At 37.4% G+C, this 26,725-nt stretch overlaps 1 protein-coding gene across 1 annotated transcript in view; it reads right to left on the minus strand.

Moving 5' to 3' along the window:
* Positions 1-26,725, minus strand: part of SLC2A13 (solute carrier family 2 member 13) — a 141,150-nt gene that overhangs the window by 56,692 nt on the left and 57,733 nt on the right. Inside the window, exon 5 of the mRNA XM_031059015.1 lies at positions 16,591-16,699. Coding sequence (XP_030914875.1) covers positions 16,591-16,699 — 109 coding nt within the window. The remainder of the gene's footprint in view (positions 1-16,590; positions 16,700-26,725) is intronic.

Genomic DNA, 26,725 nt, shown 5'->3' on the forward strand with positions numbered 1-26,725 from the left:
TGAAAAGAATTACAAAGCACCTTTTCTTAAAAAGCTGGAAAACCAGTATAAGTACCTAAGCAGAGGTGGATAACCTGCTCTGAGGGGAAACCACAGGGCCACAATGAAGCAGCAGCAGATTCAGTGCTATGTGTTGTTCTGATTTACTGAGGAAAGCAACTCAATTTTAGCATTACATTCTGCTCCCACTCTCCTGCTTTTGCTCCTCTCTCCTCATAATACCTCTAATTTCACATAGGTAAAGACCTCCCTTACAGAGAGGTTTCTGCCTGAACATTTCCTTCTATGAATACAGGTTCTGCTGGTTTGGATACCTCTGTGCAGCTCAAGCAAGATTATACCAGACAGCAGTGCACTTCTGGCTTTAGTGAGAAAGCTGCTTATTTAAAATCTTGCACAAAACCAAACATTCAGAAAATAACTAATACTGTGAACTTTTGAGAAAGCTGACTGACATGACAAAACAGCCAAGCCATGTCATATTGCTACACTTAATCATTAATTAGTCTAATGAACACTGAAATCCCACCAGATAGGATGAAGCTGTGACTCAAAGCAGCAGATGTGATTCTGGTCTGAAACCTCTGGGGAGTATCTGTGACAGTGACTGCAGCAGTCAGCTTGAAGAGCAGTGCCACAGAGGAAGAAATTTCTGCCATGGAGGAAGAGATTAGTCCTTGAATGGCAGTTAATTTGTTCCAGACAGAGAATTTTGCTGTCAGGAAAAGAAAATGTCTTTTATGAAACCAGAATAAATCCCCAAATGGGTTCTCTACAGAGAACATCTAGTTTAGGGAGGTGTCATAAATACTGGTTGCTTATAAGTTCTTCATGACTTTATTTAGAGAGAAGAAGAAGCAATAAGCCAATGCACAGAACCTAAGATACACAAAAATAAAAATTGTAGAAAGTGTATGGCAAATATAGTTCAATGCTCCTGTACATGATGGTTTACAGTGCAGCAAGCATGAAATCACTGCAAGATTATGTTGTTAGAAAAACCCAAAAGTTGATTTATTGAAAAGATCAGCTTTATACTGGAAGAGAAGATGAAAGACAGAATGTGGAGCTGCCAGGTCAGTGACAGTCATACAGCTCTAGCCACCCTGCATGACCCTGCACATAGCACTCAGAACACTAAGAGACTCCCCTGAGTCATCATCAAGAGCTGCACAGAAGCTGAACTACAATTTTTTCCCAAGGTAATAGTCCAGATGAGTCTTTTGTCTGAGTTAGAAAAACTCAGAAGTATGAAATTGTGTCTCTGTGTGAACACTATTGTAATATACACACTACAGGAAGTTAAAATGTGTCACTTAAGGGCAGTAAGTTGCAAGTCTGAATTAGAAAATGTGCTTAAAGTTTCTTGCAAGCATACAGTACAGGGTTTTAAAGTCATTGTAAGAAGGACTGGAGGCAACATAACATGTTCTTTGCAGGAATCTACTGGTTCCCTTTGTCTCTTGGCTGAGTAAGTCTCAGGAGTAGCATTCCCTCAGAAAAATAACACAATTTTTTAAAATAGAAAACAGAACAAGCACAGCTTTTAGAGCAACCTGCAAAAGAAAAAAAAAGTTATACAATATCATCTTTTTTCTTTACAAAACCATTTGCTTCAGCATATCCTAACAAAACATAGCAGAAATAAGGGCTCAAGTGTTGTCACAGCTGACCAAGAGCTGCTTGCTCAGTTTTCAAAAGGCAAAACCTAGACAGGGCTCTTAGATTCTGCTGAGAGGATGGGCAATAGAGCCAAGCTTCTAACCATGGGATTAATTTCTTTTTCCAACAGTGGCTTTACATGACATTTCAAAGCACTGTCCATCCCAGCTGATGTGTTTTTCTTCTTCTTCTTTCTGTACTTCCTTTTTTTAATTTCCCAATCTAGCACTGGCTAGTCTTCCTCCAACACCAGCTGTCTGCAGTAGCATATTACACTATTAAGGGATTAAGATTTACAAAACTGGACAAAAATCCACAGTCTCAAACTGCTTACCCATATTTACTGCCTGGTTAATGTGCATTTCTGCACTGAAGAGTTTGCAGAGATGGTGGCATCTCTTACATTGATGCAAGGAAAAGCCACTGGAGCTGCTTAAGCATAACTGAAAACATGGCAGGGCAGCAAAACCCTCTTCAGAGATGCGTAAAGAGGAGGCGACCGTCCCAGAGTTTGCAGGAGGAGAGACGGGATCTGACAATATGGGCATGTGTTTAAATGATTTTCTAGCTGGTTAAAGCTAACAAATATGATAGATCAATATATAGTGAGATACAAAAACCTGTAGAGACTTGACCAGTATCTTGCAGAGCCCATGCTCCAGGTCAATTGTGATATCCATACACATATATACATACATACATACATACATACATATATATATATATGGGGGGGGGGGAAAGGGGGTTTGTTTGAGGGGTTTTTTTTGATACGTCCTGATTCTGCCTCTGTTCAGAATTATGGCAATGCCTGAGTTAGTTTACCACAATGTGCCAAGAATCATAAAAAACTGGGGTTTGCAGTAAGATAAAAGCATTTAAGATAGAACTACATGCCCTGAAAAACACGAGCTAACTCTCACTAATTTTACTTATTCAGAACTCTAATAAGGCATATAAGATAGAGAGGACTACTGTAATAGATGTAATATGTTTGTAATACATTTGATAATATTCAAACTACAAATGTGTTAACACATAATTTCTCTACTATTATATGAAATAGAAAAGAAAGAAAGATTACTTGGAATTAGTACATTTTTCCCTTGAGAGCTGTTCCATTTCACTAATAAGTCATTCTCCATTTCTACATGAACCAGAAAAAAATACGAACTGCATCCTATCTTTTATTTCCACTGTAAATTAGCAACATTACAGGCATGTGTCACAATCTAAAACAAAATTTGGTTCTTAAATATTAAGATGGTTGAAAAATCTAAAATTCCTGGAATGTGCCATCGCTAACAACCATAATTTACATTTCTCATTCTGATAAGCTCCTCTTTCTTCCCTCATTCCTGTGCAAATGGGACAGAGCTGCTGGCTTAGTGTTGTGCTAGGATTTCTTTTAGTTTGTATCTCATCTGTAACAAATTCATCTGCCATCTGTATTAAACTGTGGTTACACAGTTTCAGTTCTCACATTTCGTTATGGGCTCATATGTAGGACACAGGAGGTTTTAAAAGGTAACGTTCAAAACTTTGTTTAAAAATAGCCTAATTGGTCCAGGTTTAAGTGAGATCTTACCTGATTCCTTAGATGCCAGCATGTTCCTTACTGCACCAAGTCCTTAAGTACTTTTTTCAGTACTTTCATCTGCTTCCCTCTCTCACCAACATGCAGGGGCAATAGGTATTCCTTTAGTAACAGGAGACTTTAGCTTTTGTCAACTCCTGTTTTCAAAAACTAATTTCAGTACTTTCATTTAAGTATATTATTTAAAGACCTGAAGTTGAAAATATAAAATTTTAGCTGCTCACTTTATCTTCTCCTTCCTCAGTCTATAAACATACAATAGAAATTATATAACCGAGGAAGTAAGAAAAGGGAGTAGAGTAAGAAAGCCCAAATTGTCTTAAACTGTTTTTGTTGAGCCTTTGTTTCCTCCCCTGGCTTCTAACAGGGCTCTCCCTCTTTCTTCTAAAAAAAAAAGCCTCATCCACTCATAAATGACCAAAAGATTCAAGTGAGGAAGGGGCCTCCAGCAAGCAGAAGTTTTAATCAGCAGTCCAGTATATCCCTGTTCCAATTTCCCCTTGGGAAACAGATGAATAGTTGCTGATAATAATCTGCTCTCACACTCTTTTCCTATTTTCAAGATGTCTGTAAAACATGCTTTGGGCGAGTGCAGTATACAAGTGACTATTAAAAAGAATTAAAATACCACAAAAGAATTTTATTCTTTCATGAAAATGTTTTAAAATCATTGTCTGAATCATTCTCCCAGACTTGTTAGAACTCTGTAGAAAAAATCCCCAAAGACTTTAAGCAGCCATAGGTGAGACGCCTCTCACCTGCAGAGGCTCAGACTCAACTTGAGCCCCATTGCTGGAAACTCTCCAGGAAAGAACCAGCCCCCCCAAAAGATGAGAACCCAAGCATTGTTTAGTTCCCCCTCCCTCCCTGGACTCTCCTCCTCACTGGCCTTACAGACATTATTCTTTCTCACCACACTGAGGAATTAACAGTCTCATCAGTGATTTCTTATTTTCCTTTGATCTGGTGTCTGTGCTCCATCTCACACCTTCTGTATGGCCCATTTTCAACACAGCCATCACTTTGCTTTGCAGACTGCTCCCAATAACAAGGTCTGGATTAACTTTTAGATACCACCATGTTTTATTCACGGTTCATTTCTTAACTATTTTCATTTATAGCAAGTCTTTGCAATGCACATAACCTTTCAACCTTTTTTTTCGGGGGGGTCTCCAATCTGTGGCACAAGGCATATTGACTAGCCTGTGGCAGCTTAACTCTTATTGACAGACTCCAAAGAATCCAATTTACAGAACTGGTTCCTCTGCCCTTAAAGTAAAGGTGAATAAACAGATCTAAAGGGCATCATATCTCTTACTCTATGTTTGAATGGCACCAGTAATACATTTCACTGAGGTTGTTCATGTCGCTGTATCAGGTAGCACCTAACCAGGCGACCTTTTACACTTTAATTTTGTGTCTTTTCAAGATTGATTACATTGTGAACTTGAAATTGTTTCACATTTCTGTATTCCCTGTCTTTCACCTAAGAGGAAGACACTTCCATATTGCTACAAATACACTCCAGTATTTGAATAATATGTGCCCTCTAGGTTTTGCCAAGGGAGCCAATCTACAGCACAAACCAAGCCCTCCCCTTACTATTCTATGTGATTTCCTGATAGGTCTCAAAATAAATGCTAGAGACAACAAAAATGTACAGTTCAACAGAATGATGCATATTAAACATTAAAAAGGATTTTTTTTTGTTGCATTAAAAAGAAATTTTTACAAGATGATTAGAAATGTTCAACAGAGAAAAAGTGTTGAGACCTGTTGTGCTCCAGGAGCTGTTTGGGCAAATAATACCTTAAAACAAACAAACCAGTAGTGCTATTTAGGGAACCTCCCCCAGCAATCATTCATAAATTATTTTAAAACAGCATCACTTCTCTGACTTCATTTCATTACTTGGCTTTACACATGAACAAACTGAATGAGATGCATTTATCCGACTTAACAGCTACACTGTGTATGTACCACATATAAGGCAAAGACATTTTCACACAATTTATCCTGCATGGCCCTGCAGTGAAATTAACACTGGATTTGTGACCTGATAGTTATTACTAAGGCAACAGATAAAAATCAAACAGTGCTATGAACTCATTACAGGAAAAAGGGAGAACAGAAATCAAAAGCAGAAAAATGTTGAAAAAATTCTATTAAATGCACAAATCCTTCAATAACACCAAAAGAAATGTTAGAAAATATGGGTTCAAATAAATTTCTTCTTTAAATAAACACTTTACTTTTAAGTTACCTCCAAAGTGACAGTCTTTCTTTAAATATGCTTTCACAGCCTGAAGAACTATAGGAACAGATACTATCACCTACCATTGAGTAAACCACAGTAAGGTAAAACAAAGAATACAATCAGCAGGACTCTGAGTTGGTTTTCAATGTTTTAATATAAATGTCCAACCTTCTGACTGGTTTTTCCCAGATTTCATTCACAAAAAACTGGGGGTAAAATTATGCATTTGTGCACTTAGTCTCTGCTGACCAGGCAAGATGAAAAATAAAATACATGCCAAGTGAGCAGCTAGATAGCAGGATTTCTTTTACAGGCATTTGGTATGCTAACTCCTATACAGTTCTTTGAATATGTATTTTTGAACATGTCATAAAAATAAACATTGATTTCCAAATGAAGCTATTACAAGCCTTTGTATCAGTAACAGTCAACACAAAATTTACAAGGAATTTACTTCTGTGAAAGCATTACACTGAAAAATACCAATTTATTAAAGGCATTTAACTTAGGGTTTTATTGAAGATTTTTTTTTTTTTAATTTAAGTATCAGTTCATACTCAGATCCTTTTTAATACACCTGCAACACTATAAAAATGATTAACCAAACCATCAGTAGATGGATCCAGACTGTGGTAAATCATTTGCAGCTGTCACACCATGAGGCTTACTTTTATTTACTTTACTTTCATGCTATTCCATTCTTTAGTATATATTCTTCTAACCAGTAATCCAGGACAGAACTTAAACAGGACAGTAAATAAGGAAAATATTTCATATGGTCATCCTTCAACTCATGGATTTAAAGGTCCAGATTTGGGGGGAAAAAACCCAAACAACACAAAACTCCTACAACTAAGCAGATGTTTAGCACCAGACAAATAGGGAAAACCAGTAATACTTACAAGATTTATGAAATGAAAAAAAATCCAGTGCTTCAAAACAGAATGAGAGCCTATGATTAAGAGTCCCTTATAATACCTCACATCAGCACCCTGAACCTGCCTCCTGTGCCATTTCAGAAGGCTTTTCATTGTTTATTTTTTAGACTGACAAAAATTATAATGCAAATAAATCCACCTCAATATCATTCAATGTTTTTGGTGGTCTAGGATTTTTTAAGTTTATGTTTTAGGTGGGGGCTGTGTTTGGTTTTCTACCTTTTTAACAATAAATGAATAGATGATGAGAATTATCAGAAGATGTGGGGTATAAAAGTTTAATGTAAAGGAAATTAATCTTTACTTATAAACTTACATTAATCTGCTATCATATGTCTACTAATCTCAACACCAAAGTATGTTATTTCCAATACTTTCTCTATTGTTGTAACAGTTGAAGCAATTAGAAACTACAATTGTTTCTTACTTCCCTCAAGACACTCAATATATAGTACTTCTAAGCACTGAACTGTATTTCAATAATCATTCCACATTTTACTTCATTTCATCCCATTAGTCCCATTATATAGCATCTTGAAATACTTCCTTGACTTTCTAATAAACCTTCAAAACTTTTATATCTGAATTACCTATCCTTTGATCTTCAACAGTTAGAATAAGGACGTACCTGTAAAAACCATCTTCCAAAAACTCTGGTTAGCTTGATCAACAAGGCAAGCAGCTTAAGCAGGATATGTATTTTATAGCTTTAATCTAGTTAACTACTCCAATCATGATTCACTGCTTTGTTTTGCATCTTTCTTTTTTTCTTTTAAGTGGCATAAAGCCGTGATTTTTCCTTTTCTATTTTAAAAGGAATAAGAACACAAAATGCACAGAGAAATGGCATTAGCAGTGAGAAGCTTCAGCCTCAGAGGGAATCTTGAAGATTGATGTATGGCATTGGCCAAATAACCCAAATTTCAAGTTTTAGCTTCCTTGCTTTATGGCAAATTACAAATCTATACTTTTAAACTACAGGAGAAAATGGCTTTGGTTTAATTTTTTATTTTTAGTGGAAATTTGGCATAGCATGGATTTATTGCTAGCAACCCTGACACACAGGCGACTTGTTTTTAATACAAATGCAGTTTCTTACCTGTATCCTAACTACCCTCTCACAGTTATTTCAACTGATAAAGTACAGCCTTTGGAGCTAAATCATTAAACCCACAAGTTTTTCAGGGTTTGCAAGCCACCCTATAAGCACACACAAGAATATTTAAGAAAAACACTTCAACTTTTAAACAAAAATTCTAAAACATAGGAGTTATCTTTAAAACACAGTAAATGATACAGAAACTTGAGCAATATAAGTGGATAAAAAATGTTCAAGTTTACTGAACTGCCTTCTGCTGCCTACATCCATCCAGGTCACTCAGTCGTGCAGCTTGTGGGTAAGTACAAAACCAGAACGAAGGCTAAGACCTAGATACTGCTCAGAGCTCTTGCACAGCTGTAGAGCCATATTGGACAGCAGCATGACCCAGCTGTTTTCTCTTCCCATCCCTCTCTGTGACTCTCAATACCAAGTCACCACTACCTGCACTGCATCCTGCCTGTGGAACAAAAGAGTTATTTCTTTTCTCTCAGGTCTGCTGCAGTGTTCCTTAACAGCTGATCTTGTGTTGGCTGGTTTGGTTTTCATTAATGGATGAAGCCATTGGCATCCTGTCATCAACAGATTTCTGTTTCAGCCACTTCCTAGCAGATTTACTAAGGCACACTCCCCTTACTAGGGGGTATTCCCTTCCCACATCAGCATTTAGTAATACCTGAGAAGAAGGGAGAACATCACAACAAGGTTCAGAGAAACTGTCTTTGGGCTCCTCCCTGGCCTGCACTGATGGAGAGGTGAAGGCAAACAGAGGGGATGGAAAGGATTGGCTCTGCCAAGTCACAGCTGCTGTAAATACTGCCCAGGCTTCTTGCTGAGAGCATGTGATGAAAGGGAATTTCACATTTCTTGTTATTCACATAACAAGAACTGCTTCTGCCCAGCCTAAGGCTCTGTACATCCAGCCACCTTCACCACCTGAGTTTGTCCTTGGCCACAGTTCCAAAGTTGCTGCTTCTCTCTATAGGTTGTGTGATAATTTTTCAACTTTAATGAACAGATTTTTAACAAACAAATTGTTTGGTTCAGATCTACCATTTTACTTGGGGAAAAATAATTAAAATTTAAGAATAATGATAATAATAACCATCATCTCCATCACCTGTTATGTTACAGGGCTTGGAAAAAATACTGTATAAGCCTGTTTGTACACAATAAACTTGTGTCCAGTGTGTACAACTTGGGGGCCACCAGATGTTTGAAGCTGGGTTCTTTTAAATATATTTTATTTTCAATGCACTCTTTAAAAGAAACAAGCTCAGCTGTGATACCAGTACACAGCCTATGGAAAAGTGGTTGCTGAAAATGCAGAACTTCCAAAAAGCCCGAGTCAGAGTTTCATTTTCCTTTTCAAGTACTGTGAAACTGATATAGGCAGTTTCCATAAACTCTCATTTAGAACGTTTCACAGTGAGTAATATGAAATTATTTTGCTTATTAACTACAATTTGTTCCTCTCAAGAGTTGTTATAAGTTAATCCCATTATTTCTGTATAGCACATACAACAGAGACAGCTGGTGTAATGGGACACTCAGCTCACCTAGCGTGTTTGACTAGACTTCTGTTTAGTTCTTCTCCCAAAAATACCTGCAGTCTATATAAAAACATCTATATGCCACTGAAGTATTTTACATTATGAGTTTGCACACAGCACTATCTAAAATATCCTGCAATATGAAGGAAGGCTAAAATGCTGAAATGAAGGTGAACATTTCCAAAAAATGTTATTCAAAGAATTTATGAAAACCTACCAAAAAAATCTCTAATGAATTATTATCTGAAAAGCAAGTGGATGTTCAACACAGAATTTCTTTCTGTTTTATTAAACATCTCCTAAAGCTTTAGAGGAAAAGGCAAAATCTAAAAGAAAGATATAAATTGGACAGTTTACCAGCAATTAAATACTGAAGGATGAAAACCTAACCAGACAGCAGCCTTAATGTCATGGAGTCATCAGAGAAAATTAGACTTGTCAATTACCAAATCTTCTCAATTATCCTGACAATTCTACAAAGTTTGTATCTGGAAAGAACATTAATGCAATAGTGCCTCCTTTAGTCAGACTTAAAGCCCAGTTGGGTCTGAGAATACTCAAGAAAAACTGAGGTGACAAGTTACTGATCACCCAAAAATAAATGCCACATGGCAATCTGCTTGGCACTTACTGTGCCAAATTTGAATTTAAGACAAGAGTACAATAAACGGTACTCTCCTTCAGTAATTCAGTGCAACTTGGATGACATTTAGCATTGTGCCAGACTGGGGTTTTGTTTTGTCCATTGTTTGTTTTTTTTTTTAAAGACAGTATGCTGCTTTCTGGATTTTGTTTTAAAAGGCACAGCCAGAGAACACAATAGAAACCTACACAGCATTAAAAGTCAATGCCTAAAAGTCAAAGAAAAATGTGAATCACCATTACTTTTTGCCAGTAGAACTTCTGTTTACAGATCTCAGTAACTATTTTCCAATATTCAACACAACAACCAGTGCTCTAGGAAAACCTCATTTCAATGACCAGCTTATTCATTATAAATCTGCCATAACTTGTAAATACATTCAATCATTAATTATAAATTTCTATATTGCTGCTGATGCTGAAAGAGTGGAGAAGGTTACTACTACTTGTGCAGCAATACACAAAATAATGTATTTATTCAATGATCTTTAAAAAATGAAAAGTTTATCTGCAGTCAGATATGCCAGATATTGTCCAACGTTCCCTCTTCAGTATTTCATTTTGAAGAAGTTAAAAAACTGGAATTTAAAGATGAGTTTGAGTCTTGACTTGTCCCACCCTCTGGGGATTCAGCTGCACACTCATGTTAAGCAGAAGTACCAGGTTGGCTCTGAGGCTGCAGCTCACAGGTGTCAGCTCTGAAGCTGCTGCACAACAGACCTGGCAATTAAACCTGCCAGGAAATAGACTTTTCATAAACTCCTCTCTGGTCTCTATTCAACTCCAGAAGTATCCTGACTTCTTTCCCAGTCCCACTCCTATTTTCTTGCAGTCTCTCATTCACATTCAGTACAATATTTTTTCACTTTCTGTATTAATTCTTCTAATATTCTTATCTTCAAACCCTAAATTTCCACTTGTTACATAACCTCCTCTTGTCTTCTTTTGTATTTTTCTTCTATTATCCAGCTTCTTTTTCCTCTCATTATTCTGAGCTTTTTTCCTTCTCCATATAGTATTTTATTCCCCTCCCTATTTCTTTCCAGCTGAAATAAAGATTATTCTTTTTATCATCCTTATTTCTGGTTCTTTCATTTGCTTGCATAAATTAAAAAAGCAACACTGTTAGAGCCCAAAAGCATCTGAGGACCAAATCCAAGCAGCAATACATTTTATATGTGGGTTCACTTAACTTCTAGAAGATGCAAAGATATCTCAGAAATAAAAAACCATTTTATTAAATAGGAATAACAGATCATACACACCTGCAAAATAGCTTCGCAGAAATGCTGAAGGCCATATGCTCTCCCTGTTGACACATTATACCACTTTCCTGTTGCAGAAAGCTTTGCTAACACAATGTGAAAAGATAATGGCAAATTACAAAATTAGCACCACATCAAACTTAGTGCTTCAACTGCAGAACAAAGTATTTTGTCTGGCTTTCATCACATCCACTCCAAGTATTGTGAGAGTAAGAATAACCAAGATGAAGCAGCTGTCTGTTCAATCTTATCTCAGATTTATAGTCTTGAGGGCACAGGCAGTCTTTGGGAACATACAAAAAGCCTCTCAAAGAGCAGCACGGTCTCCAGTGTAGGTCATACCACCTGCAAGCAATTCTGTCAAGACAATACTGAACTCCCTCCAATTATGGCTAAATTACTGCCTACTATTCAAGAGAACTTGGGATTTTTTTTCCAAAACCTTTCTTCCCCATGGTTTGGAAGTATTTTAACTGCCACAAGGCTGCACATTACCAGAAATGTTTTCAGAAGTCCTGGTTCTGCAGGAACATGAGCACAGAGATAAAACATCCATTGATGGTTTTCACTACACAATGTGGAACAGTTCAAATCCTTTAAGTCCCCTCTTCCCCCCACCCTCCAAAACTGGAACTTCTTCAATTTTTTTTTTTTTAACCTCAAAATGGTCCTCTTCCCCCAGCTTTTAACTATGGGCAACTTTGGGCTTGAAAATATCTTAACTTCACAGATTTAACCAAATTCTAGGATATATTAAAAAACTGATTTGTAATAACTACTCCCCTGGAACAACTTCCTTCACAAGGCCTTTCTTAGTCTGCTGCCAACCAGACTTGGGCTCCAGGCTTGAAATAATGAGCTTCTGTTTTCAAGATGAGAAAACACTAGAATGATAAGAAACTGAGAAGTTAAACCATTTCAGACCTGCTCACACCAGTGTGAGAGAGATGCTTGTCTAAAAATTGAATGACTTTAACAGGTCAGTTAAGCTGGTGAAAGCCACGACAAAAAGGAAACATTTGTTCTGCGTCAGGCACTGCATCAGACAGCAGTGATACCTTGTTCTCAGGGGAAAAAAAAAAGGAATCAAAGCAATAGGTCACTGAGCTTTATTCTTTTGCTGACTAAATTTATCACGCTAGATTTTTTTCCTGTGACAGTCACAACCTCCTTAGCCTATTTTTACATTTTGCTTCTCTTTTAGATCTACCTCCTCAATGCAGAGGTTGCTCCACATACTGTTCTCACCAATTCAGTAACATCCTGTTCCTGATGAGTTTCTGGTTCCTCTTGGCTGGATTTTATACACATTCATGTGTATAACAAATGTGATTCAAATATGATATGAAACTATTTCTGTGCAAAAACCAAATCAGTTTACTGCACAATGAAAAGGGCTGAGCATAGCCTTCAACAATTCTAACAGCAACTCTTCTGGTTTTCCTCTCCCCATCCTCAAGAGAACTCCAACTACACATGGACTTCATTGCTCTCTCTGGCTCCACTACTGATATCCAGTTTTTAACCAGAGAATTTATACCAGATTACTGAATTATTAAGCATGGAAGCTCAAGATTTTTATTGTTATATCCCTGTGTTTCTTGCAGGTAATTTTTGCTTTTTAGCATCTCTTCTTCAATGGGTACACTCAGTGACTACTTTTAGACCACTGCAAACTTCCTCTAACACCTGCAATTTTTGATTCAAGCTTTTCTTTTCTAAAATTGATGAATTATTCAGTAAAGCATATATTGGGCAAGCATTAAATCACTCTACAATTGTGTTATTTTTGATATTTTCATGTCCCTTTGTGATTTGATTATAGGGGTTTAAATGAGCTTTTCAGATACACACAAATTCACTTTGATAGCCTCACTTTTCTTACAGTAAAATACAAGATTAAACAAATTATTTTATAGCAGAAAGAGCAGAAACTCTCAAGCCAGAAGATTAGAACAAGTCAGGGCCTTTCATGGATGCTGCCCTGTTGAGTTAACTGGTCAGAGAGCAACCAGAGGCCAAATTCTCTGCCACACAAAGCCAGGCAATGTGGTATTCACATATCTTCTGAACAGAGAGAGACATAGCTGTCCCAGGAAAATCCTGGGAAGCTGTGAGGAGCTGTAGGAAACTTAGAGAGAAGAATTCAATTATTATCTCTCTTTCTCCAGAATGTGCTATTCACAGTTCACCAATAGTGTGAGAGAAGAGTCCTAAAGGCCAATCAGGTCTTAAGTTTACCCTTGTTTCTATAAGAACTGTAGATTTCTAATAATAAAGTCTTTTTCCATGCCTTCTGATGATAGAGTCTCTATATCACTTTGTCTGTCCCTGATACCCCTTCAGTGATAAGGCAACTGCAAGTTGGGGTCATCAGCCTCTTCTATGGCCTAAAAGGGGCCAACAAACCAACAAACAAGGATTTACAGTAGCACCAAAGGCACAGTGAACATCTCCTATCAAAATACCTGTCGTGTCTGTTTTTGAGAAACCACTGAAGCAAAGTCCACACAATACTAGACCCTCCAACCATAACCAATGCCTGCTTTCATGCTGCAAGAGAACAGCAATCCCAGAATGACACAACTAAACACTATGAAGAGAAAACTAGTGCTTAGAGAGTTAATACAATCTGAGAGTTCCTTAAGGTACCATCTAATTACAGCATTAAAAGGCATTTACCAATTTTTATGTAACCAAGCCATCAATAGACAGCTGCTTACTTGTATTTGAAAAATGTCCTTTCACAGGAGAATGTTTGTCTTGCATACCTGATAACTAAAAATTTAGTTATAATGGAATATTAAAAGAGACTGGATATTGCAAATGGTTGACAATCCAGTCCTTTAACAACAGTGCCTTCATGTGTTTATTATAAGTATTTTATTATTTTAAAGCTAAGATTCAACCACATTTTATAGTTGTAATTCTGTCCTCCTACACATCCACAAGTAAATTAGGTCAATTCCAAACTATTTGTAAAACCTCCTACACAGAAAGCAGTTTGAAATTTTAAAACATAGTAAGTTTAAAATAAACAAAGTCAACCTACCAGTGTCATAAGCCTAGTGAACAGTCAATTTTTTGTTCTAGCCTAATAGGGCATCCCAAAGTATTATGAACCAAACTGTGAGAATGACTGTCCTTGGCCAGAGATTGCATGCACACCACATTTCATAACATTTTAATAATGTTTATTATGTAAGTTTCCCTAATTAACTTCTAAATGTATTTCTACATTTGGCATCTGTAACATCCTGTGGCAATGAGTTTCAATATGCAATTATGTGTTGCATGAAAAAATGCTTATTTTAAACCTACTGCTGGGTAAGAGCTAGGAGTCACCAAAAATGTGTTAGAAGAAATGATGAATAATCATGCTCTCCCCATCCTCTCCATAACATTAGTAGCTTTATATACCTCTTGTATTTCTTCTGACCTCATTTCTTTTCCAAGCTGCAGAGTTCTAATCACCCTGTTCAAACACAGGTATCTCTTTCCCCACACACAACCTGGTTTACTCTTATTAAAAGACAGGACATCTGCAACTGTTTGTACTATTCCAGATGGGCCATGGATGCCATCATGATGTTTGTATAGAACAATAATGCAATTGAAAGCCCTCTTTTTTGAGTAGTAACAATTTAGACTGCCATGCATGTTAGTTACCCAGTTCCCTCCTGCAGGCATTACTGAATAACATTGTATAGTTAATGCACTTGCCATTCCACTAATTTGTTATCTTGCATTATCTTCCCACAACTGTTCATGTTCACAGATTCGGGGGAACTTTATATTGTGAATGCTGTATGAATATATAAGCTGCTACTTTGTTGTTTAGCTGCTTTCACAGATTTATTAAAGCAGCAAAGATCTTCATATAGATCATTGTAGGAGTCTATTCTTGGTTTGTGATAACTGATCTTCTATGCTCATCCTTTTTTCTCCTATCTTAAATAGTTATTTACGTGACAGGACTTCTCACTCTTATGACTATATGATTTCTTCAAGAAACTTTGGCTGCTGCTGTCATGGTTGCTTAAGATGGTTAATTCATGTGGGATTTACAGTTCTAACACAACCACGGACTCACATCCAAGCAAGCTAAAATCTGTCTACAACAATCACGTTGGCTCTTCTTTGTTGTTTTATGTTGTACGTGCACACGTTCATTTTTCATATTTATTAACAGACATCTTATTTGATTCTATGAAGTTTTAATTAATTTTTATAGAGACCAAAATAAAACTTTTTGGGCTGTAGCTTCTTGTAAATTATGCTACATTTCCAAATTCAGTGATTATGGATAGAAATTACTCAAGACCTGTTGAGTATACCCTGATTAATTTGTTATTTTTTAATCAGCTTGCTCTAGATGTTTTCCCCTAAATACCTGAGTGTCAAGCAGACCACCTGAGACATCTTAAGTAGGCACTAGTGCAAAAAGCTTCATATACCCTCTGTAATTAACATGAATGCAAAAAGTGTCTTTGTGAGATTTGGTGCTAAACACTCCTCTTCTGCTAGTGTACTCCCAATGTCTTGATCCCTTCTAGGCCTGGAGATTGTTAGGTTTCTTGCTTCTGATGTGGCTGAAAAATTTACCAAAGCTCTTTCTGTGCCTTTTTTCTGGCTTTCACATATAACTTACCAGTTTTGTGTCCACATGTTTCCCACACTGGCTTAAAATTCCAACTTTATGAAGTCTTTCTTTACCTGTTACAGATTTCCCTCTTGTGCAGTTTAATAATACTGAGTCTGGGGCATTTTTTCTTCCAGTATGACAGATGGCAGTGTTTACTCTAACATTTAATATGGTAACTCTTGATACCACTAAAAGCTTTATCCTTTAAGCTGTTTCTTTTAACAATTTCCTAACATGCATGCTCCCTTAGGCATAGTTCTCTCTTTAAAATCTTACGGCAACATATTTTATACTTGCTCTTAAAACAACATGGCAACCATATTCATTCTGATTAGTCATGTAGGGCAGCCCAACAATAATTTCATCTTAAACAAGGTCTTGCACATTACACATTTGTTAAGAGCTACTCCTGTTATGAGTTGACAGCTTGTCAGAAAACCCAATACATCATTCTTCACTTCCACATTTACGCGTACGAGTTTTCACACACATAACAAAACCATGTAAAAGCAGGAAATGTTTCTTCCCTCAGCATCCTTTAGCACTTCACAGTAATGTTCCACCTCATTAACATGGTTAATCTAAACCTCACCTTGCTGTGATCTATTTGCACACACATTCAAACCATAAATGTGCTTTCTTATGCAGACATACATAGCCTTGACCATAAACCCTAACACAAAAATGCATCCATCAGAATACAGTTTGTATTCTCATATCAATAAAAATGGCAGGCTTACCCCTATACCAACATCCTCTTGTACCAATTTACTGTGTTGCCATATATGCCAACATCTGAATTTCAAACCAGCATTCCAGTTCACACTCAATTTTTCACCTTTCAGACTTTTTCCAGAAGACCATCTATAACTGCTAATGGTCTAATTGATTTTTTTCTAATTCTTTATAAAAAGAAGCAATTGGGAAATACATACATGACGGTGTTAATCCCTGACAGTTGTTGAAACATCTGCAGACCACAACCCACAATTAAGGCTCTTCGAGTTGGAGGGTATGTTAGCATTCTGCAGATCACAGGTCCAGCTTAAAAAAAAAACAAGACAACAACAAAAGAATACATAATAGTTCTTAAGTGATTGCTATCAAGACAATGTTGCCAGGCATAGCAGACTTTGCACCTTAGTTTCAAGCAAACTTGTATTATTTCCATTATTTTTGAACAATATGATCATTTCAGTTCTGTTTTTCTGCACTGTACTACAAAGAGGATTATCAGGAAGCCCAAGCAAAAAATGAAACCACTTTTGTACAGTGTCTACTACTGGTGTGAAATGTACAGCTCTCCTTCTATCACACTGACAGGTAACACATTGGCTGCACCTGAATGTACTCAAAAGTTACCACAAAATATCACTCTTGTTTCCTTTCTAAAAGCTTCTATTTTTATTGAGAGGTTATTTCAGAAATGCCATTACTCAGGTCTGGATATTGGAGATAAAGTGCTCTCCTTTGTCCCCAAAAGACCCAATTTCCACAGACCAGTTGCAGGTGGGGGTACTTGGAAGGTACTAGACATTTATTCTGCATAGCTGGAAGGCCAGCAGAGGGAGCAGAAATTAATTACATTTATTCTATACCTTTGGTAGCAATGGTATGAGGCTGAATTTAAGCGTCAATGAAGAAAAAAAACCCACAAAAATTTCTGGCTAACAGAAAAAGCTCTAAGACTTTAAAAGTATTCTATTAAAAAAATACAGAAAGCTATGGGATAATAGGCAAAAATCTTAGATTTCTGACCACAGTAACCACAGTATTTACTTGAACTTCTCTCTGCCCAGCGTAGTGCTTTTAGTGTTTTTTCACTGGTAAAGTCTGGTGAAAAATTCTGTGTTTTATACATTGTCACAGACATCCTTTTTGTGAAAAATCTTTTCTTTAGGATTTTCCTTTCTGGGAAGCTGAGGCCTCAGAAACAGAATGTAAACAATGGTTATCTGCTGCTGTGGAATGCAACAGGCTCATCCAGGATTGGTGTCCTGTGGATGTTTGGATGTGGTGACCAGTCACAGCAGAGCTGGCTCTCGCGCTCTGTCTGAGCCAGCTCCTTTGTTATTCATTCTTTTCTTTTCTATTCTTAGCTTAGCTAGCCTTCTGAGGAAACCTTTCCTTCTTTTCTTTTTAGTATAGTTATAATGTAATATATATATATCATAAAATAATAAATCAAGCCTTCTGAACATGGAGTCAACATTCTGGTCTCTTCCCTCATCTGAAAACCCCAGCAACCACTGTCACATCTTGTCACATCTAGTATACTGACTGAGAACATCTAATTGCGATATGAATAAGTCAAAACAGTTGCCATCAAAGAAAAAATTTAAAAAGAGAGAGGTGAAGGGGATCTACATATTTATATTTTCACTGTTTTCTGAGCATACAGAAAATATCAGAAGTATTGATTTAGTAAAAAACTCTATATGAGTCTGTTAGTGAGGAACAATTTACATGCAGAATTTCAGCTTCACAAAGCTGGCAAGCTATGAAGAGTTTCAAGAGTTGGACTCAAGAAGAGGGTTTAAATAACATTTCCTTCATTGAAAGATAATCAGACCTACCTAAGAAAAACGTATTTTCCTTTAAAATTATGGTATTTGTAATTCATATCTCAATTGTATCATCATTTAACTTTGCTCCTTTAATAGCAGGATACAGCCTGACAAACTTTCTAGCTGGTTTCCAAGTAACACTAACATTCAGACAGCACACAGTCCCACATGTCCTGCCATTTAGCCACATCATCACCTCAAAATTCTCCAAGTAAAACCAAGTGACAGATATAGTCAATCCATAGACCTCATAAGACATTCTCAGGCAAGCCATATGACATCACTGGGCTGACAAGGATTCCATACTCAAAATGGCATTTCCTCAGTGGAAAAGCACCAAAGCCAGCTGCTAGCTATTTTGTAGTCCAGAGCTTAAATTTCAGAAAGAAAAAAGATTTACTAATACATGTACCCATAAAGTTTAACTCACAAACAACAGGCCTAAGGCTTTCAGACCCTGTGTCACATGTGAGTATGGAGTCTTGGGAGCTAAAAATCTTATCTGGCAACTGATTCTGCAGCATCTCTTGGAAACCCAGGCTGCTGAATGCTTTCATTCTTATAAACTCTGTATAAGGTCCTTAATGGAGTTCAAAATCTATCTTTATTTTCAAGGGACATTTTGATCAACCTACATCTTCAAAGCCATCATCAATGATCCTGCTCAATGAGGAAGTCGGAACTCTACAGCAGGGACTGTTAGGAAAGGAGGCAGAAGTGTCCTAAGGAACTGATGCAAGGTTTTTAATAATTCCTGAATCACTCAGCTATTTGATAGACGTTTATAAAACTTTATTCACAATACAGCATTGTGCAAAACAATTGGGAAGAAGGCACTAAAATGAATAGTGAGAAATTAAAGCAGCTGCTCTCAAACAATGGTTTGCAACTCAGAGGGAGTCTTGAACTCTCAACAAAGCTCCATCACACAAATCAGTTTGTGCATCTGAAGCACAGCCCTGCAGAAATGCTGAGACCTTTGTGAAATTTATATTGTGAAATTTAGACCTTTATGTCAGAACTTTACATTTAAGACCTTTAGAACATCCAGTCAAGCTAAATTCAGTAAGTACTTGAAATTTTTCAGACTTCTGAATAATTTTATCAGAAAAATTATGCTAAAAATTATCATACTCCACTCATTGTTTAAAAAGTTTTGCTCCAAACATGTACCATGGCAACCACCACATACCAATAGGCATACACAAAATTAAAGGATTTTCTTTCATAAAATTCACAGCCTTCAGGTTTACAAACCAATAAATGGAACGAAAGAAATAAAGAAATGCTAATCTCTGTATTAAAGGAGCTTTACAAACTCAACTAAAAAGCCCAAAGGACTTTGACTGTGAGGTAACTGATCTTATAACAGCAAATGAGTGTGAAACTTTTTATTAAAACTATCTAGCTCTGCAACTAGCTATACTATATTTGCATTTTCTTATCAGCATGCCATCCATCCATATTGTTGAGTTCATATGTTACCATGTTCTTAAAAATAAACAACTCCAGGCATAACATGGATTTTAAGAACAGAAAACGGGTTTAAAGAATGAAAACCAAAAAAATGTTCAGAATTAAACACATTTTCCTTCTCAAAATAAGTTTTCAGAAAACTTAAATGGCACTTCAGTAGTTTCTGATAACCCTTAAATATGCTGTCAGTTATGACAACAGATTAAAATAGCACTAAACAATAAAACCATTACACCTTTAAAAAAATGGAGCAACGTAACCCCCCATAGAACTCAAGGAAACAGATGATTTAAACATATACCACAGAAAAAAATATTTGGCGATTTTTACAAAGGGCAAAATAGGTATTTGTCTCCAAAAAGTCAATGTTTTTGTTAGTGATATTTCTGCCTTAATTGTTGTTGTTTTCATCTAAGATATTTAGACATATTCCTGCATCAGAATCACTTCATGTGAACTCGAGAAAACACCAAGATGCTTGTTTTCCTTCTTCTAATCTGTGAATAAAAATGAAATCAGAATGATGAGACCTCCTAATGCCTTGATGAATTTAATGAGAATAGATTTGGCTGGACTTTATGTGCTGTTGTTTCCGATAATTACTTTAACTGAAGTAAAATTCTTTAACACATAATATTTACAAGGTGCAAAACATGCTACAGTAAAGGGCAGCTGGAGCTTCCTCTATGCAAAACAACAACATGAGATAAAGAGCAATGGAAAAACAAGGATACTGCTGAAGGTGACATTACTTGAAGTGGTGACACACGAAGTGGATCGCTGGGATCCAAGTAGATATTTCATAGCATAATCTGTCTACCAAAATAGAATTCATCCTTATAAGCAAAAAGCAAAAATAGAATTGGGAACTTTAGCTTCACATCCAAAAAAAACCCCCTTATTAGCTTACACAGAGCCAAACAGGGAAGGAGAAGCTGTTCTTGTCAAAACATTACTTCTGAAAGTGAGTGATACTCCAAACATTATATTTTACGACTGGTTATCTGAAACTTTTAACAGTAGCTTGCTATATTTTAGCAGTTATCTTTGTTACTAGGCATAACCCACAAGTTAGGCTTGGAAATTTTGAATCACCTGGTAAGACATTTTGATTTTCATCAAAAATGAGCAAAATGGATTGTATGGCAATCATAGGAGCTTGGGTATGATCCACAGCCAACTAAGAGATGATTTTCAAAGGCAACACAACAAAAACCCTAGTTCTAAAATGAGCTTATGTAATGAAAGCTAAAAAGTAGAAAAATTAGTATTAATGAAGTCTTGATATCTGCTTCTGAAAAAGAACTGCATTCACTTCCAGGAAAAAAAGAAATTATAGTATAGACATAAAGCCTAAAAATCCCACAGCAAAGGCAGGCAGACATCTGGTGCCTGAAAACCCTGTGATTCCCCATCCCTCATATTATTAGTAAAATAACTGGACAGATTTCACAGCCAGGAATCTATGGTTAGAGACTGGGCCCTGACAAAGTCATCTGCAGGTTCAAACATTCTTCTGCCAGCTCATCTAGGTAACAGCTTGCAGCAGCAGCTTAAAACCTTATAGGGCTCCTGCCAGCATTTTGTACTCTTTGCATTTCCAAAAAAGGCAGGTTTAGCCAAGCAACAACACAGCCACTCATCAGTTTAGCATCAATTAAGCTAAAGATTCAGATTAGTTTTCTGGCTCTTTCTTGTTCAAATGCCCTCTCTTCCACTCAGATAAATCTTCAAGGAACTGGTCTACAGCAGGGACCAAAAAAAGAAAGTTTGGGCCTGTGATCTCAAAAACAGAGGACAAACATGGGAATTATTTCTGGATTTCTCTTCCTTACAAAATAACAGCTCCCAGTCCAGCCTTCTGGGCATCATCTGCAGAACCCTCCTGCAGAATCTCCCTTCACCTGTGACTCCTACTCTAAAGCACTTACAGCTAGGTATTATTCCCTGTGTATGAATAATATACTAAAACAAGCACCCTTCTCCTCTCCTTGCCTATTACATGATTATTTGCTAGAAGTAACAACTTCATTAATTTTTCCTTTCTGTAAAATTTAACAAATCAAAAGAAAACAGAATTAGCTTTAAGATCAAAACTGGATTAATTATCCTGTGAAGATACAAACCAATTTTACTTAAGTACCATGCCCTTCCTCAGTATCTTATAATGTTTCCAGTAACATTGGAAGAACCACTCCCAGCACTACAAGAAAATTCCTACCTCATATAGCTTAAGAGATGGGATTGTTGAGCCTAGAGAAGAACAGCTCTGGGAAGATGTTATTGCAACCTTTTAGTACCTAAAAGTTTATAAAAAAGAGGAAAAGGGATTGTTTGCATGAGCAGATAATGATAGGACTAAGAGGAAAGGTTTTAAACTAAAAGAAGAGAGATTTAGATGAGATATTAAGAAGAATTATTTTACTGTGAGGGTGGTGAGACACTGGAATGGGGTTGCCCAGAGAAGGTGTGGACGCCCCATTCCTGGAAATGTGCAAGGCCAGGTTGGATGGGGCTTTGAGCAAACTGGTCTTATAGAAGATTCCCTGCTCACGCCAGAGGGGTTGGAACTAAATGATATTTAAAGCCCCTTCCAATTCAAACCATTCTGTAACTCTATTCTACCCAGACAACCTGGTCAAAAAGCAAGCAAAAGCTAGTGAGACATAACCACCTGGATTCTAGAGAATTAGGCTGGGCAAGGAGGTTTCTGTTGTCATCTTATTGCAAAGCTCCCATACCTTCTCAATGATTTCTCATGGGCATCTCCTCACAGCACTGACTCCTTCACAGCACAGCCAACAAACTCCAGCTCTCTCCTCCCCCAGCTAACCCACTCTTGTGTAGCACTCTTCTTCTTATTGGACACAGCTGTGGCCTATTAAGAGCAGGCCTGTTCCTAATCTTTGGTGATCAGTACAGCTGTAACTCCTCAGGAGTGAGACTACCTTCTGCACTATTCTCTTACATTCTATCCCTCCACAGTTTTCCATGCCTAGATGAACTGGAAGGCCTTTTTTTGTTTGCTCAGGAAACCTGGATTTCAAATAAATGGTCTCTCAAAATGATCTTTTTAATCCACGCATTGTGAAAAGAAACCCTAATATAGATTTTTTTGTTTTGACAGCAAGTTCAGTTGGTCTTTGGGAGTTCTGAAAATAAAGACATTTTCTTTTATCTGTAAAAGGAAAAATCTTTTCTTTGATACCACATTCTTTGATATAAAGCTTTGGTGATGGAAAATCTATATGACTGAGTACTTGCACAAAGGCAGCAGAAATTAATAACACCTCTGCATAGAACAAGAAGCAGTGGCAAGTAGGGAAGCAAAAAAAAGGACTGCATTTTGGCTCTGTATGACTTGTTCTCTGTAGAAAACAGAATCTGCTGTAATGAAGTCCTTTAAAACTAGAGAAACAGACCACAACAAAACAGACAACAAAGAGTGGTATTTACGTGATGCCAGAGAGAGTTGATAGAAATGGCCACAATGACCAACAAGAATCTGCACTGGGGAAAAGGGATCCCACTGTGATACTGTCAGACCTGTAGAGTGGGAGAATGAGCAAGAGGGAGGTTTTCTTGTTTCATTGACATGAAAACTGGCTGGGAGCAGAGAAAAGCAAGGATCACATTGTGATTTATTTCTGGCTGTGGAAAATACCTTAGAAATAAAGCCACAGATACTAAGGCAGAATTGTGAATACCTACAGCCTGCAAAACAGCATTTCTTTTTTAGGGTCTGCTCCAGAACTCCTGCCTTACATAGGGAACAGTTCTGTGACCCTCACTTAGAGCTGCAGAAAGCAGAGGAGGGAAGACAACATGATGTAGGAGCATTACGCAGGCACAACCAAAATAAGCCAAGTGTTGTAACAGCCTGCAGAGCTTCCCACCCCCCTCTCCCATCAAGTAGTGAAGTGCAGGGCAGAGCACTTAGCAATCTGGAATCAGAAGGCTTTTTTTCTTTCATTTTAAGTTGAGGAAAGAGACTTAACAAAGAACTGCAGGCAGGGGTGTGTGTTGCTGTTCTTTTTCAATTAAAAGAGCACTAAAAAAGCTGATGACTCAAGAGTTCCCTCCAAGTCAGTAGTCTATTCTCAAGCTGATTTTCCCAGCTGTTACTGTATTAACACCTATATAGATATTGTATTTTATTGTCTGGACAACACATTTCAAACCTTACATTTTTTGCAATTTGTTTCTGCCAAAAATCTTGGCTTAGTGATATTATTTTGCCCCCTCTATCCCTTGTTTCTAAATGAAATATCTTTATTTCTGCCCGAAGCCAGTAGTTTAACAGTGAAAGCATATTTATACTTCTTGCCCTTCAAAAGAATGAGACTCAGGAACCCATTCCCAGGAGGGAATGGGGAAAAAAGCAAAGTTTAACAGAACTGAAAAAGGAGCCTGGAGGGCAATGAAAGTCTCCATGGGAATTTATGAATAGAATCAGTTATCCACTCTAATATTTTGCTTTATTAATAGCATATTTAGTGTAGACCATCTCCTTAAAAATGTTTAAGAACCCAATTTATATAGGGGCCTAAAAAATTCCTCTCACTTTTTAATAACCAGATGCTGTTACCATAAGAACGTCATTAAAAATAAAAGGAAAAAAGCTCAAATTGTGATGACATCCACATTTAAACAGATTATAAAAACCTGCTTTGAAATCAGTACAATTTTAGCACAGCTCAGCTAAATTCCAAAACCTAGCGAGAAGAAAAAAAGTCAAAAGATCACTGTAGGTTAAAGCTAAAGTGCTATAACTTTGGCTTCCTAAGAACAGGACATCATCAGTGGATATGCAGTTGACAGACAGCACAGCAAAACAGTGTGTAGCTGAAAATAGTATGTCTTAAGAAACTGCTTCAACTTTTTTATTTTAAGAAAAGCATTAGAACTTGAGCACAAAGCTGAGTTTCACTGAAGACAGAATGACAGATAAACACCTAAATTTTTCACCAAACTGCAGCCTAAGATCACACCTTACCTCAAGGTACCAGTTAATTTATTACATTTTAGTATTAACCATCTTCTATCAGAAACACCAAGGACTCTGAGGCAACCATTACCACTCAAGACCACCACATTTTTCATCACAGATAGCCAATCACATCCTGGCAGGAGGAGCAGGAGCACTGTCAGCATGTCAAGGAAACCTTTTTTCCTCTCTACCCTGCAGCTGCAAGCCCTGCAGCAGGAGCAGCACATCTGTCCTAGGTTATAATATAAAGATGTATTCTATTCCCATCCTCAAGAGCTGCTGAAACCAGGAGGGGCATTATTTTTTCCTTATCTCCTGTTAATGGGCCTATCAATGCCTTTTCCACATGACTCGGAGATAACTCCCTTCAGGAGCCATTTTCGTTTAATGGGCATCAAGGACCCACTGCATGACTCATAGAATGATATCAGCCCATTGTGAGATGCTCCACCCAGGGGGGAGGAGCTAAGAATCCCCACCTGGATATAATCTGGGATTTGGGACACAAGCAGCAGTCTTTCCACTGGATTCCCAGAGGAATGGCTGCCCTTACCCACTGGTTTCCAGAGGACAAGAGCTACCAGATGGTTTCTACAGGACCACCACTTAAACAAGACCATTTCATCTGGACTGCTGCTACCACCCTAACCAGCAGAGTGTCAGGCTGCATTCTGACTCTGCCAGTGGTTTTTCTTTTGTATTATTGCATGTATTTGGTTTTCTTCCCTTTTCCTAATAAACTGTATTTCTGACTTGGAGTCTCTCACTGGTTTTGCTTTCAAACCAGAACAACATCCCAGGGCTGCCTGAGCCTGGAGCAGAACCACCAAGGTGGGTGGGCTGGAGCACAGGACATACAAGATGCTGGATCAGTTGGGGTTGTTCCATTTTGAAAGAGAAAGTAAAGGGAAAAGGTTCTGCTGTCTCCAGATACCTAGCAGAGGGGCAAGGAGAAAACAGGCCCAGGCTCCTCAGAGGTGTGCAAGGGTAAGACAAAAGGCAGCAGGTAAGTTGGGATGCAGAAAATTTGAACCAGGTGTGAAGTCTGTTTATTTTCTAACATGGAAATGAAAAAACACAGAAAGCGAGATGCAAACAGGTCACGGTCAAAAAATTAACTGATAAGTTCATGCACAACCTGCTCTAATTTATTCTGTTTTGATTAGGGATTGGATTAGAGAACCTCCAGAGGTCATCCACAAGATTTTTGCATGAAACATACAGCATTCCTAAGATCTGTGATGGTACTAGTTATCATAACCAGTACTAATGAAAAAGTACATTTGGCACTTTTCATGGTTATCTTAAACAACAGTGATTGAAAAGCATCTGCCAACAGCAGATGTTTTGCAATTTCAGTACTAGGCTTCATTAATCAAGAGCCTGTCAGTCACACTTGACTGACAGCTTTTTTTCTGATTTTATAACCTCTGCAGAAGATACAGATCAATATTGAAAACAGCAGGTGTAGAATACTAAACCAACAGCTTCCATAACTGGTCTGAAATACAACAAAGAAATAAAGGAGAGCTTATTTCATCTTTTCAATATATAAAAGGGGCTTATGAGATAGATGGGGAGAGACACTGTATCAGGATCTGCAGTGAAAGGACAAGAGGTGATGGTTTTAAACAACAAGAGGGTGAATTCTATTGGATATAAGAAATAAATTGTTTACTCTTAGGGTGGAGGCAGTGGAACAGGTTGCCCAGAAAAGCTGTGGATAACCCATCCCTGGAAGTGTTCATGGACAGGTTGGATGTGGGGTTGAACAACATGGTCTAGTGGAAGGTGTCCTTGCCTATAACAGGGGTATGGAACTCGACCATCTCTAAAGGCCCCTTCTAACCCAAACCATTCTGTGATTGTTAAGTGCTGCATTGAGGGAGTTCTGGTCCCCTCTGCTTTCTCACCCTCATCTCAAAATGAGGAACATGGTAGAAATAGAGAAAGATCATTAATAAATACTCATAATGGACAGTTCAAAGTCTCTCACATACTGGAATATGTGGAATAAATCTGCAAGCAATTTTCATG

This window comes from Geospiza fortis, unplaced genomic scaffold, assembly GCF_000277835.1.
Source record: "Geospiza fortis unplaced genomic scaffold, GeoFor_1.0 scaffold424, whole genome shotgun sequence".
Lineage (NCBI taxonomy): Eukaryota > Metazoa > Chordata > Aves > Passeriformes > Thraupidae > Geospiza > Geospiza fortis.